We start from the raw sequence: 16,802 nt of genomic DNA on the forward strand, positions 1-16,802 counted from the left end.
AAATCTCAGAAATCATTATGACCCACAATTCCAGAAATCGTATGACCCAAATCTTAGAAATCCTTATAACCCCTATTCCAGAAATCCTTATTACCAACAACCCCAGAAATCCTAAGTATGTCCAACAATCTCAATCTTATGACCCACAATCCCAGAAATCTTATGACCCAAAATCTCAGAAATCCTTTTCATCCATAATCCCAGAATCTTATAACCCCAAATCCCCAAAATCTTACGAGCCACAATCCTAGAAATCTTATGACCCACAATCCCAGAAATCTTATGACCCACAATCATAGAAATGTTATGACCCACAAACTCAGAAATATTATGACCCACAATCCCAGAAATCCTTATAACCCACAATCTTAGAAATCCTTATTACCCACAATCCCAGAAATATTTTGACCCACAAACTTAGAAATCCTTATGACCCACAATCCCAGAAATCTTATGACCCACAATCCCAAAAATGTTATGACCCACAATCTCAGAAATCTTATGACCCACAATCCCAGAAATACTCATAACCCACAATCCCAGAAATACTTATAACCCACAATCCCAGAAATACTCATAACCAACAATCCCAGAAATCCTTATAACCAACAATCCCAGAAATCTAATGACCCACAATCCCAGAAATAATCATAACCAACAATCCCAGAAATACTCATAACCCACAATCCCAGAAATACTCATAACCCACAATCCCAGAAATCCTTATGACCCACAATCTAAGAAATCTTTAGTATTTCCTACTATCTCAGAAATCCTTATGACACACACTCACAGAAATCCTTATTACACGCAATCTTAGAAATCCTTATTACACGCAGTCCTAGGAACCATTAAATTAGAAACACAGCAACAGATTTTTTTCGAATTTTATATCCATCCTCAAAAATCCAAGGAATCAAAACAATGAAGGAAAGAATAAGACAGACATAGAATTTGGAAAAAGGTGTGAACAAATTGTTAATTGACCTCTAGAGAAGGAATTCTTAATGGTATCCAATAATGAATAATATATCTACTAAGTTCAACCCTTGAATTTTGACAAATCAGAAAATTGATAAGTTGAACCAGACGGTGTTATGTGCAGAAATACAGATACCTTCGATGTGGGACACTTTTAAAGAGAAGGCACAGAAATACATATAACTTCGATGTGGGACACTTTTAAAGAGAAGGCGCAGAAATACAGATACCTTCGATGTGGGACACTTATAAAGAGAAGGCGCAAAAATACAGAGACCTTCGATGTGGTACACTTTTAAAGAGAAGGCGCAAAAATACAGATACCTTCGATGTGGGACACTTTTAAAGAGAAGGTGCAGAAATACAGATACCTTCGATGTGGGACACTTTTAAAGAGAAGGTGCAGAAGTACAGATACCTTCGATGTGGCACACTTTTAAAGAGAAGGTGCAGAAGTACAGATACCTTCGATGTGGCACACTTTTAAAGAGAAGGTGCAGAAGTACAGATACCTTCGATGTGGCACACTTTTAAAGAGAAGGCGCAAAAATACAGATACCTTCGATGTGGTACACTTTTAAAGAGAAGGCGCAGAAATACAGATACCTTCGATGTGGCACACTTTTAAAGAGAAGGTGCAGAAATACAGATACCTTCGATGTGGGACACTTTCAAAGAGAAGGCGCTGAAATACAGATACCTTCGATGTGGGACACTTTTAAAGAGAAGGTGCAGAAATACAGATACCTTCGATGTGGGACACTTTTAAAGAGAAGGTGCAGAAATACAGATACCTTCGATGTGGGACACTTTTAAAGAGAAGGCGCTGAAATACAGATACCTTCGATGTGGGACACTTTTAAAGAGAAGGCGCAGAAATACAGATACCTTCGATGTGGGACACTTTTAAAGAGAAGGCGCAGAAATACAGAGACCTTCGATGTGGGACACTTTTAAAGAGAAGGCGCAGAAATACAGAGACCTGTGATGTGGGACACTTTTAAAGAGAAGGCGCAGAAATACAGATACCTTCGATGTGGGACACTTTTAAAGAGAAGGCGCAGAAATACAGATACCTTCGATGTGGGACACTTTTAAAGAGAAGGCGCAGAAATACAGAGACCTTCGATGTGGGACACTTTTAAAGAGAAGGCGCAGAAATACAGAGACCTTCGATGTGGCACACTTTTAAAGAGAAGGTGCAGAAGTACAGATACCTTCGATGTGGCACACTTTTAAAGAGAAGGTGCAGAAGTACAGATACCTTCGATGTGGCACACTTTTAAAGAGAAGGCGCAGAAATACAGATACCTTCGATGTGGCACACTTTTAAAGAGAAGGTGCAGAAGTACAGATACCTTCGATGTGGGACACTTTTAAAGAGAAGGTGCAGAAGTACAGATACCTTCGATGTGGCACACTTTTAAAGAGAAGGTGCAGAAATACAGATTCCTTCGATGTGGGACACTTTTAAAGAGAAGGCGCAGAAATACAGATACCTTCGATGTGGGACACTTTTAAAGAGAAGGCGCAGAAATACAGAGACCTGTGATGTGGGACACTTTTTGTAGAGAAGGCACAATGAATACTGTTAAGAAAACTACAATCCGACCGTGGTATGTGCAGAAATACAGATACCTTCAATGTGGGACACTTTTAAAGAGAAGGCACAATAAAAACAGAGACCTTCGATGTGTGACACTTTTAAAGTGAAGGCACAATAAAAAATGTTAAGAAAACTACAACCAGACGGTGGTATGAGCCGAAATACAGATACCTTCAATGTGGGACACTTTCAAAGAGAAGGCACAACAAATACTGTCAAGAAAAACTACATTGGACAAAACCGGTTTTCCGATTTTCTGTTTTTAATTTATATCTATTACATTTTTGTTCTCGAAACTATACGTGGTATATATTGGGTTATGATGACATTTTATATGGTACAGTAATATTGGTACCGTTAATGTTATTATTATCATGCTTTGAAGGATTGAACCATTGTAAAAGATTCTAATAAACTGATTCTATTGAATTTAACATGCCATTTCTATTTGTATATCAATAATTCACGAGATTGTAGTTTTGAACATGAATGTCATTTCGAATGACTAACATTTGATTGGAAAATTTCACTTTGTTATTGCTGATATAATTGCAAAAGAACAATTATTAAACAGTTCAATATCAAACATACTCATCATCAAACAACCATGTGTGCCCTTCAAAATCGACACTTCGTGTCGGCCTTGAGTTCTCATGTACCTTGGATTTCTTATTATTCGTAGGATACCAAATTTCGTAGATTTCAGGCGTGAAAGCGAATCACAAAATTAGATATTCTCCGAAGTACATGTAAGATTAAACGTAGACTTTGGCAAAATATCAACGGAAAGACATTTTCTCCTCAATCAACGAAAATTGGTACCCACGAAAAAAGATAAAACCGCAGTTTGTTATTACTTCATCAAGCAATTACATGAACGAATAATAGAACATCCTGGTTCGAACAGCATTATTTAATCTCAAATATCATCAAAATTAAACTTTCTTTTTTATTATTATTTGTCGACATCAAAGTATTATATTCATGCAACCCGATGGTTTGGTGTGGTGTGGGAATATGTGCACCTGAAATCTCAATAAAAACAGTTTTAGGACTGTTGTATACTACAAACACACATGCCATCAATGCAAGAAATCAAAGAGCTGAATGCTCTGAGGGAAAAATGACGGATTTGTCTCTAATATTGGGATATTGTTTATGTAAGTCTTGATTTTTACATACCGTAATTAGTTTAACAATGCAACATGTCTCGTAAGCATATAATTGATATTAGCATATGTCACTTGTGTGTGTGTGAAGTGAAGGTGACAACTGACTGTTTTTTTAAAGACAAATGAATAGGTCAAGACTACCTGAATTGTACAAATAAATACCGTAGAAAGGCTTGTATATTTCTCACTGGTACATAGTCTGAACCCCCTTCTCCCAAAAAAGTTTAAGTAAATAATATTTTTGTTACTGTTATCAAAGGTCTAATGAAACTCATGTAATTTCAAACATTTGTCAAAGAACTCTAGTCAAACCGGCACCTGGTTAAATTGGCACCTGGACAAATCGGCACCTGTTTAAATGGACACCTGATCTAGTCAATTCGTCACCCATGTTAAATATATATTTTAACAGTATTTTAAGCAAAAAGAGTAAAAATAAGAAAGGGGTTGCCAGAATTTTTTCAGTATTGAAGCAAAAAGAGTTAAATACAAACTTTCACATTTTTGGGTGTTCATGTACATTTTGAATATATTTGTTTTTCTCAACCACATGACTTTTTTGGTGTATTTTCAATCATATATATGAGTAGTCCAAATAATTATTACGTTTGGAAAGCCATTTTTAATGTTATTCTAGGACGCCTTCCTACGACCGCAAGGCTATGTTATTTTTTTTTTGGGACGCCTTCCTATGAACAGGAAGGCATCCCAGAAAATAAATAAAATAGCCTTGCCAGACGTCATAATTATTTGGACTAACATATGAGATATTGGATATTTTTTATGCATTATTTTCACCAGTTGAGCATTTTACAGGATTGTTTGTTTAATGCTGTTTGAGCTTTACTGAAAAAAACACCATAAATTTGCTAATCATTTGGCATGAAAGTTTAATTTATTGAAAGGGACTCATAGTTTTCCATTATATTTTTCTAATTGTCCAATTGTTAAAACAACAACTTAGGTAAGGGCTTCGTTTTTTACCTTTATACACAACAACATATTCACTATGTACTTAGTAACAGTTATTAATTAATTGAATAGAAAATATTATAACAAATATTATTGGATGCCGAATTGACTTCAAATAGGTGCCGATTTGACTAGATGCCGATTTAATCAGGTGCCGACTTGACTTGAACATTTCAAAGCCTTTGCGATCGTTTGTGGTAATTTCTTAAGAAAACCTGTTTTTCATCATCAAACGATGTAGAAACTGCTTGAAATGATTCTGGAACGCTTCATGATTGTTAAAAGAAGTTTAATTCACTCAAAAAACAATTTGGTAACTTGCGATGTTTAAACAGGAAGTTTCAAAAGCACGTGTAAAAGAAGAAATTAACGCTAACCGGTGAGAGTGGAAATCCGTACATTACAGATATCACTATAGTACGACGTTGAAAGTAAAACAGTTCCATCCTTTTGTAAAACAGTCTTTAATATACCTATCACATTAATGATTGAAGGGTCTTATTCTTATTCAAACCATATAAGTCGGTATGAAACACCAAAACGGAATGGACAATAACCGATTATGTTTTGTAGTTTACAAATTCTAAACTGGTTCCCGTCAGACTACAATACTTTGTTCGAGTGTAGTGGAATACAAGCAGAAACCAGTTAGTTTGTAAAATAGTAAATATGAAACCGAGTGCTGTAGGCGGAGGCAATAATCGACTTTCTGTTGGTCTGGTCAATGGTATTGGAACAAGGCCGCTGACGCGTCATTTTCCAAAAACTAAAATAACACAAATACCGATTTCCAAGGAAATTTCAAAACAGAAAGTCCCTAGTCTTTATCTAGCTAAACCTTTCACTTGTATGACAGTCGAATTATATTGCCAACAATGCGTAAGCAAGCAGACATCATAGGTATAGAAATGTCAAAAATGTGGATGCAGCAGTCAATATTGTGTAATATTTCTCAATCATCATAAAAACAAACAACTATGTCAACAATTTAAAGAAAAACAAAATGTCATATAGACAAAGCACATATGTAAAAACATATAATGACCATATATAGCACAACAACACATTGGCAGGATGTATAAGTACCAAACCACGCAAAAAAAATATTATCAAACACTAACTATGATAACCCTATAATTGACAGTATATCCTATATTCAGGTGGATTTGAATATGCTGCTAAGGTGAGACGGGATATTAAATTTTAAAATTAAAATCGTCTCGTGTGTCATAGACTCTGGAACTGATATAACTTCAAATTCGAGTTATGAATTAAGTAGTATACCACTGTTCAATATTCATAAAGTTATAAGTTTGAAAATTAAGCGGAGAAAGCCGCGTCTGTTGTTTCTTTAATTTCTAGATTTAATATTAGAACTCAATCAAAAAGTTTGGATTTTTAATGAAAAGCACTTCATCAGTACACCTGAAAGTGAAATTAAATTATATGGTTTCTTTGAAAAAAAATGTAAGGGTTCCACGGAACCCAGTGTCTCGCCTACTTTCGCTGTAAATCGCAGGCTCAACAAAAATGAGGAAAAAAATCAATAAAAATATTCCTCTCAGTGATACTATCTTTTGATTGTGAGAAGCTTCTGTCCAAGTTTCTGTCCAAGTTTGGTAAAAATCTAGGATAGTTAATGAATCTAATACATGTTTTGAAAACTTTAACTGCAGACTGTATGTAATGATAACTGGAAGAAAATCTAAGACCATTTAAAAGTAAAATACAGAAAAAATGGAGTTATCTTTTTACAAAAATTTACTTCTGGATACTATCTTATGATCATAAATAAGCTTCTGTCCAAGTTTGGTACAAACTCAGGATAGTTTAAGAAAGTTATTAAAATTTAAAAAAAACTTTAACCATAGAGTGAGTGTAATGTTTCCCCACAGAAAAACTAAGTCCATTTAAAAGTAAAATACGGAAAAAATGGATTTATTTTTTTTACAAAATTTACTTCTGGATATTATCTCATGATCATAAATAAGCTTCTGTCTAAGTTTGGTACAAACCAAGGATAGTTTAAGAAAGTTATTAAAATTCTGAAAAAACTTTAACCACAGAGTGAATGAAATGTTTCCCCGCAGAATAAACTAAGTCCATTTATAAGTAAAATACTGAAAAAATAGAATTTTATTTTTATGAATTTTACTTCTGGATACCATCTTATGATCATAAAAAAGCTTCTGTCCAAGTTTTGTAGAAATCCAGTATAGTTTAAGAAAGTTATTAAAATTTTAAAAACTTTAACCACAGAGTGAATATTTGTGGACGCCGCCGACGACGACGACACCGACGACGACGACACCGACGACGACGGAAAGTAGGATCGCTTAGTCTTGCTTTTTCGACTAAAGTCGAAGGCTCGACAAAAATGAACAAAAACAAATATGTGGTTTTGACAATGTAAATATTTGTTTTGAGATGACATTGCTTGATCTAGTTGTAAAGGACATTTTGACAGTGATGTTGGAATATGAGCAACAAGTTTTTGATATAATAAATGAAGACCGAGACTTATGATGGGGTAGGACCTTTATCGGGACTCCGGGATCGGTTGTTTTTCGGGATTTACCCTTTCGGGATCTGGGAATTCTTTTTTCGAATTTCGGGATTTAAAATATGGGCCTTAAAATATCTTCGGGTAAATAAAAATTCGGGACGTCGGGATTACGTGTTTTTAAGCTCGGGATTTGGGATCAGGACCCCTCCTACTCCCATACTTATGACCAGGCATGGAGGTCCAAACACGTACCCTGGTTTTTGGAGACTAGTTCAGAAGATAGATTTGGCACACAAGGTTAAATGTGGAGGATCCTACACTGATAAACTCAGTTAAATACTAGACTGTGTTGCCTTTTCATCCGCAGACCTATGAACTTTTACCCTGGACTTCGTGAGAAATATAATACATGAATTTGTATCTTATCATCAAGTGAGAAAGTTCTCAAACTGTCTCTTTTTTAAAACTAGCTGAAGTAAAACTAGAGGCTCTAAAGAGCCTGCGTCGCTCAACTTGGTCTATGTGAATGTGGACAAGTTCATTTATATACATATTATCTATTTGATATTATTCCCAATTTTGTACTTAGTTTATATCTATTACATGTATATCTATTTTACCCTATATTGTAATGATCTTACTATATTGAACATATTTTGTATTATATGGTTCAATGAATCCAAAATACTCTATCTGGGATCTTTGATATTTACTCACCACTGGCTATTGGACAAACTACCTTACTTAATAGTTGTTTTATCTGGTTCTATCTAGTTAAACAGTTCACCTTTTGACTATATATATTGTACTTTTTTACTATATTGTCAATGCAGAATAAGAGACACCAGAAACAACATTAAGAGCCGTAGCCAGCATTATAAGGTATTTACATTTAAGGGTTTTTCAAATTAGTTTATGGTTAAATGTTTTTGACTTAAATATTTTATTTAGTTTCATTTACTTTGCTAATTGTATTTCAAACTTTATATATTCTTTTTACCTGTAATTAACTTTCAATGTTATATAGTGTTTTATATAGTAGTATGGTCAACTTACTTTAGTGAACAGTTTTCATTAGCATTGATTAACAAATTGTTTACATTCAGAGTGGTCATTTAACTGTGTTTTGCATTAATATTTATTTGCAATTGTGTTATTAAACATAATATACATTATTTGCTACAACATGATATATTCATATGCATTTATATGTAAAGTTGTATTTATTTGTCATTATCTGTATATTTCAGATCTGTCGTTGCCTTCGATTCTATTATATATTATATATTATATTTATTAAAATATATGAACGTTCTGCATAATTTATCTGAGCCTTATTCCACCTGGTCACATGAATATTTATCAAAGGACACAGATGGATTCATAACAAAATTGTGTTTTGGTGATGGTGATGTGTTTGTACATCTTACTTTACTGAAAATTCTTGCTGCTTACAATTATCTCTATCTATAATGAACATGGCCTAGTGGAAAATGTTAGTAAAAAATTACAAATTTTATAAAAATTGTTAAAAATTTACTATAAAGGACAACAACTCCTTAGGGGGTCAATTGCGAATTTTGATCCTGTTGACTTATTTGTAAATCTTACTTTGCTGAACATTATTGCTCCTTACAGTTTATCTTTATCTAGAAAAATATTCAAGATAATAACCAAAAACAGCAAAATTTCCTTAAAATGATCAATTCAGGGGCAGCAACCCAACAACGGTTTGTCCCATTCATCTGAAAATTTAAGGGCAGACAGATCTTGGTCTAATAAACAATTTTAGCCAGCATCAAATTTGCTCTTAATGCTTTGTTTTTTTAATTTTAAGCCTAAAACTGCATTTTACCCCTATGTTCTATTTTTAGCTGTGGCCGCCATCTTGGTTGGTTGGCCGTGTCACACCAAACATTTTTTAAACAAGATACCCTAATAATGATTGTGGCCAAGTTTGGTTTAATTTGGCCTTGTTGTTTCAGAGGAGAAAATTTTTGTAAAAGATTACTAAGATTTACGAAAAATGGTTAAAAATTGACTATAAAGGGCAATAACTCCTAAAGGGGTCAGCTGCTCATTTCGGTCATGTAGACTTATTTGTTAATCTTACTTTGCTGAACATTATTGCTCTTTACAGTTTATCTTTATCTATAACAATATTCAAGATAATAACCAACCAGATGCTCCGCAGGGCGCAGCTTTATACGACCGCAGAGGTTGAACCCTGAACGGTTGAGGAAAGTATGGACACAACATTCAAGCTGGATTCAGCTCTAAATTTGGATTGTGATTAAATAGTTGACACAGCATAGGTTTCTGTCACAGAATGAATGTGGTCTAATGAACTTAAAAAAAAAAATTGCCTTTGAGCAATTCACTATGCTGTTGAATAATAATCCGCTCAAAAAAATATTTGAATAAATTTTATTTTTATCTATGAAATCTGAAATGAGAAAAACTTTCTCTTATTCCAAAACTGATCTCAATTCAAATTTCTAATGGAGTTTGCAACAATAACTGCTAATTTAAATACATCATAAAATATTAAAATGTAAAAAAAAGTGCTTGTTATCACTGAATGGTAAAGATTGTTTTAATTTATCAGTTGGTAGTAATGGTGAAAATACATTGATTATTGTATAAAACAATGATTTAAGTTGATTCAACTGCTATTCTGCACAAGAAAGATAACTCAAATTTAAAAAGAATATTGAAAATATCTTGCTATTGCACAAATATCTATTCTGGACAAAGAAAGATAACTCCAATGGAAAATTGATTGCTATTGCACAATATTGTGAAATTAGATATTTCTTGTTATTGCACAATACTGTCAATTGAAATTATCTTGCTATTGCACAAATATCTATTCTGGACAAAGAAAGATAACTCCAATTGAAAATTGATTGCTATTGCACAATATTGTGAAATTAGATATTTCTTGCTATTGTGCAATACTGTCAATTGAAGATTTCTTGCTGTTGAACAATACTGTGCAATTAAAAATTTCTTGCTATTGCACAATACTGTACAATTGAAGATTTCTGGCTACTGCTGAATACTGTGCAATTGAAAATTTCTTGCTATCGCACAATACTTAATAATTTTGAATCCTGATTTGGATCAACTTGAAAACTTTGCCCATAATCAAAAATCTAAGTACATGTTTAGATTCAGCATATCAAAGAAGCCCAAGAATTTAATTTTTGTTAAAATCAAACTTAGTTTAATTTTGGACCCTTTGGACCTTAATTAAAACCAATTTGAAAACAGGACCAAAAATTAAGAATCTACTAACACAGTTAGATTTGGCATATCAAAGAACCCCAATTATTCAATTTTTGATGAAATCAAACAAAGTTTAATTTTGGACCCCGATTTGGACCAACTTGAAAACTGGGCCAATAATAAAAAATCTAAGTACATTTTAAGATTCAGCATATCAAAGAGAAGCCCAAGGATTCAATTTTTGTTAAAATCAAACTAAGTTTAATTTTGGACCCTTTGGACCTTAATGAAGACCAATTTGAAAATGGGACCAAAAATTAAAAATCTACATACACAATTAGATTTGGCATATCAAAGAACCCCAATTATTCAATTTTTGATGAAATCAAACAAAGTTTAATTTTGGACCCCGATTTGGACCAACTTGAAAACTGGGCCAATAATAAAAAATCTAAGTACATTTTTAGATTCAGCATATCAAAGAACCCCAAGGATTCAATTTTTGTTAAAATCAAACTAAGTTTAATTTTGGACCCTTTGGACCTTAATGAAGACCAATTTGAAAACGGGACCAAAAATTAAAAATCCACATACACAGTTAGATTCGGCATATCAAAGAACCCAAATTATTCAATTTTTGATGAAATCAAACAAAGTTTAGTTTTGAACCCTTTGGGCCCCTTATTCCCAAACTGTTGGGACTGTTAACACATGTTAGTTACACCATTTTATTCCTCCAAGAGACAATTAGCATCTTTAAGACAAAAGAGCTTATTACAGAGAGTAAGAGTTATCTTTCTTGATACAGTGATTTAAGTTATCAACATTAATTAAAATGTCTTCTTTTGTAACGTTAATAAGTCTTTATGAGATAACACAATTCTTTAGCTCAATGAACAAGATATGGTGATTAACTAATTTTTGATGTGACTGTCATAGGATAGACTGTCCTCAAGTCACGGGGATTATTCTGCCCCTTTTTCCGAAAACAAAGAATGAAAAAATTAATTTTGATGTAACCTTCATGGGATTGGACTATCCTCAGGTCACGGGGATTATTCTGGCCCTTTTCCGAAAAACAAATGTAAAATGTTAATGCTATTGATTCACACAAATTCTTCAGGCATTTGTCCTTTCTGTAGCACATTTAAGAGTTCAATTCCAGAAGCTCCTCTTTTGGTCATAGAATTTGCTAATTGGACTTTTCCTGGACACCATTTTACTTCAACACAGCTGTTTTCAATCATTTCAGATATAGATGCAATGTCTATTCTTAATCTTTTGTCCTCTACCAACTTGGTTGATTTTAATGCCTCGGTAACACTTTTGTTGTCAATAAAAGCTGTAATAGGTATAGTTCTTTGTGCAACTCCACAAATGTCCTCAATAATACTCCGAAAATATAATGCTGTTTCTAATCCATCCTGCAGACTTAAAGCTTCTGCAGCTATAGTAGAACGAACAACCCTTTTGATCTTATTGGCTTGCCATGAAATTGGACAACATTTTCCTATTCTATCTTTTATCCAAACAATGTGAGCTCCTGTACTCCCTTTACCATCATTTATATTTCCTAATGCTGCATCACTAAATACAAAAATTTCCCAGTCTTCTGTTTCCTTTCCTTTTAATGATGGGAAAAGCTGAATAGGCCTTATGTCCTTTAACTTTCCAATGTTTTTAATAGCACGTAAAAGATCACAAACTAATGCACTTTTCAATTTAGTACTTAAATCAACAAGTTCAAAAGCCAAATCTGGTCTTGATCCTTGCACTGCCCAGTTCAGTTGCCCAACCATTCTGCGATAATCTTTCTGCTCTTCTTGGGTAAGTTGTTTCAATTTCTGAAATGCACGCTGTGGCTCTATATGTTGGTGATCTAGTTTTTCCATGTAAATTGAATGATCAAGTTGTATACCTTCATTGTTTTGCTTTATCATAAAACCTATATAACGAAAATTCTCTTCTTCAATTTTTCCTGCTATAAATCTCTTCCTCAATTTTTCCATCAGTTTCTCAAATTCTTCATTTCCTGCATGGAGAAAGTCATCTACATGACAACAGAAAATACCTTGAAGAGATCCCTTTACTGTCAGAATAAACAAAGCAGGGTCAAGTTTTGATTGTCTGCATCCTAAATTTAAGAGTTCATCCTTAACACTTATATAAAACTGCCTAGCGCCATCCTTTAGTCCATACAATCCATGTTTAAGTTTCCAAATGAGTCCTTTTTGGTGTATCACTTTCAACTGGAGGTTTAATATGGACATCACGATCTAATTTCTTTCCTTGTAGAAATGCTGATTTAATGTCGGTAGTTTTTATTGACCATTTCTTGCTTGCAGCAAATGTAAGGAATATTCTAATAGATCCTTTTCCTATTGTAGGACTATCTTTAGGAATGAAAGAGTGTTCTTCAAAACCCCGAGCTACTAATCTAGCTCTAGTTTCTCCATTTTTATTAGTTATTACCCATCTAGTAGAAATTGTCTTTTGACCACCATCTTCAACTTCCTCATAAGTGTTAAATTGTCTCAGCTTTTGTAATTCTAGTTGCTTTGCAATGTCACTATCATTTTGATCCACTTCATCAGTTGTTTGAACTTCAATGTCATTGGTCTGGTCTTCTAAAATATTCCATTCTAGATTACCCAAGTCTACACTTTTTTGTTCATCGCTTACATGATCTTTCACATTATACCAACTTTTGTTCCCTCCTGTTGCTTTGCCCGCTCTTCCAAGCACAGTTGCACTGATCCATTCATCTGAGCCTTGTAGTTTATATCGAATGTTATCATCTTTCTTTATAAGCTGTAAATTATGACTAACAGCTGTTGCTTCATGAGATGGATCTTCTTGAGGTGCACTTGTTATAGTTTCTGAAATAATGTCAAAGGATTTCTTTTCTTCATTAGTTTGTTCTTTAATTTCATTACTAATAATAATGTCACTTTTCTTCAACGCTATGTTATCTTGTTCTTTATTTTCTCCCAAATCAGTATTTATTTTGCATAATCTGTTTGGGGATACTCTAACAAATACTCCACCGTGTCTGACAAAAACAACTTTTCCATCTTGAAATACTACTTTCCCTGGTCCGAGCCAACGTTCTTTCCCTTCCCTTTTGTAAAACACCATGTCACCATTCTCATATACTTGTTCAGCTGCTCTTACTTTTGAGCGCAAAGCTCTGCGGATTCTTTCGTCTGCTTCAGTTTGAATATAAGCTTTTCGTGTCTCATGTAAAGTATTTAAATGTTTAGCAAATGCCTCACTACCAGTTGTTCCCTCTAATGCTGGTAGCTGTGCATGCATTAAGTTTGGCAAATTAGGATTTTTACCAAAAACTAATTGGTGACTGCTGAAACCATTCCACATTTGCAGTGAATTCCGTGCCATATTTGCCCATGATAAAAGTGTTCCTGATTCTACATTTTTATTTTCAGCCTCAAGTTTCATCAGCATAATATCAGTAATAGCATGTACACGTTCACAAAGTCCATTCTGATATGGGCTCATTCCAGCTGTTGTACATACTTTAACATTTAAAATAGATGCTACCTCCCTCATCTCATCAGAACTAAATTCACCTCCATTGTCAGACATGAGAGCTCCCATGACTCCGAAAATTCCTACCCAGTTTTTCATTAATGCCTCTATTACATTAGTAGGTTTCTTTCTATTTATAAAGACTGACACTGTATATCTTGACCACATGTCTATCATATGGAGAATCCAACGGTCTTTATACTGTTTCAAATCTATTGTAACTTTTTCGTTAAATTGTTTTGCCATAGGCATTGAGACTACTGGCCTTGGTGGTGTCACAGCATACATTTTACATAGATCACATTTAGATTGAATTTCTGATAGGTCCTCATCATATTCCTCTTTCCAAGTCCCAGCATCTTTTAGCAATGCCACAAGGCGTTTTTTAGGTGGATGTGCAAATTGACGATGAAGTTTGAGTAAAGCTGTTTTTCTTTTCTCTACATTCAATTCATCTAACCTGACAGCATTTACTTCTTCTACTTTCAATGTTTCTGTCTTATCTATGGGTATACAATAGTGCCCTGATGATGTAAGATTCAGTGATACTTCCTTTCCCATAATTATTGCTGTGTCATTCTCTAAATCCATTTTTACTCCGGCCTTTTTCATAGCAGACCTTGAAAGCAAGAGAGGGATATCTGAATCAACCACATCAGTTTTTAGTTTCACTTGCTCACCAACCATACAAATAGGCAAATCATACTCTCCAACTGATTTGAGCCTGGTTCCTCCTCCAAACTTGAATACTTTATGTCCGCTGCGATTGACAACCTTTTCACGATCCTCTTCATTCAATGAATAAAGATAACTGTTGAGCCATGTTTTTCCACATACTGTACTACTACATGCACTGTCCAATACTGCACAATTACGAGCATCATTTCCTAGCTGTTTAATGTCTTGTTTTTGGTATCCAGTGAATAAAACAGCATGTTCTTCCTCTTCTGTAATATGGACTTTTGACAGATTTTCCCAGCTGTCTGGACATTTTGCAACAAGATGTCTGTAGGATCCACATGATCTGCATGTTAAAAGTTTCCCATCTGGTCCTGATGGGTTTAAATTCTTTGCCCCTCTTTGAGATGACTGAAATCCTTGTCCACGTCCTCCACCTCTGCTATAGCGGCCTCCACGTTTATAGCCATAGCTGTTACCCCTTTTCACATAACCTGCAGCCCACAATGCTTCCTCGTTTTCAGCCAAAAAAGTTGGTTCAAGTTTTATACTTTGAGCTACACCCTTCACTTGACCTCCTTCTCCCTTGAACTTTTTCAAAGACCGTTTTGCTTCTTCATAAAGTGTCATTTTATTTTCATAATTCATCCCAGTCAAGACTAACATCTTTTCTTCTTTTGATATGTTAGCTTTCCTTAACAATTTGAAAGCCAAGATTTCCGAGGGCAATTTCATGTTTTTCTTTTCAATTTTTCTGTACTTGCTGTCAAAATAGGCAACATATTCATTGATTGATTGACCTTCTGGCCTTGTATAATCTTCGAAATCCTCAAATTTTTCTAAGCTATCTGCAAGGTCATCCTTAGCCAGATGCTTGTCAAGAAAATCTACTAAGGTATTTAAACCTGTATCTTTCTTCAAATCATCAAGAACAATTTGGTCAAAAACTTTTTCCCTAATCTTAGTTTCATCATCTTCAGGTAAGGAGAGTGCTACTGCAATTCCTCTTTTCTTTTTATCTAGGTCTGTTATTTCACTCCATGCTAATAGTTCTTGTTTATATAGTTCATAAGATTTAGATTTGTTGAATGATGGGAGGTTAATTCTGGTTGACATGATTGTTTTTACTTTTCCCCCTTTTTTTCTTTTTTGTCTAGAATTTCTATGCATACAAATATTAAGCTCTCAGGAGGTCAGATACTCTTCCAGTATTGTTAATTTCAACTTTTATAACACTCTTGACAATTACACTGGACACACTATCTCAAATATTTATGCACGCTCTGCTATCATTGTTAACACATGTTAGTTACACCATTTTATTCCTCCAAGAGACAATTAGCATCTTTAAGACAAAAGAGCTTATTACAGAGAGTAAGAGTTATCTTTCTTGATACAGTGATTTAAGTTATCAACAGGGACCAAAACTCCCAAAATCAATCCCAACCTTCCTTTTGTGTTCATAAACCTTCTGTTTAAATTTCATTGATTTCTATTCACTAATACTAAAGTTATTGTGCAAAAACCAAGAATAATGCTTATTTGGGCCCTCTTTTGGCCCCTTATTCCTAAACATTTAGAACAAAAACTCCCAAAATCGATCCCAACCTTCCTTTTGTGGTCATAAACCTTGTGTCAAAATTTCATAGATTTCTATTTACTTAAACTAAAGTTATAGTGCGAAAAACCAAGAAAATGCTTATTTGGGCCCTTTTTGGCCCCTTATTCCTAAAATATTGGGACCAAAACTCCCAAAATTAATCCCAGCCTTCCTTGTGTGGTCATAAACCTTGTATTATAATTTCATAGATTTCTATTTACTTTTACTAAAGTTAGAGTGCGAAAAACTAAAAGTTTTCGGACGACGACGACGCCAACGTGATAGCAATATACGACAAAAAAAATTTCAAATTTTGCGGTCGTATAAAAACCGCAAAATTTCCTTTAAATTACCAATTTAGGGGCAGCAACCCAACAAAGGGTTGTCCGATTCATCAGAAAATTTCAGGGCAATTTCTGATAAATAATTTAAACCATTTTAGATTTGCTCTAAATGCTTTGGTTTTTGAGTTATAAGCCAAAAACTGCATTTTACCCCTAAGTTCTA

General features: G+C 34.1%; 1 protein-coding gene across 1 annotated transcript; it reads right to left on the reverse strand.

The window, feature by feature from the left end:
• Nucleotides 1-12,676: 12,676 nt before the first annotated feature.
• Nucleotides 12,677-15,811, reverse strand: LOC134683612 (uncharacterized). The gene has a single exon (XM_063542923.1). The coding sequence runs from the start codon at nt 15,809-15,811 to the stop codon at nt 12,677-12,679; it is 3,135 nt and encodes a 1,044-aa protein (XP_063398993.1).
• Nucleotides 15,812-16,802: the final 991 nt, after the last annotated feature.

Source organism: Mytilus trossulus, chromosome 9 (genome assembly GCF_036588685.1).
Source record: "Mytilus trossulus isolate FHL-02 chromosome 9, PNRI_Mtr1.1.1.hap1, whole genome shotgun sequence".
Lineage (NCBI taxonomy): Eukaryota > Metazoa > Mollusca > Bivalvia > Mytilida > Mytilidae > Mytilus > Mytilus trossulus.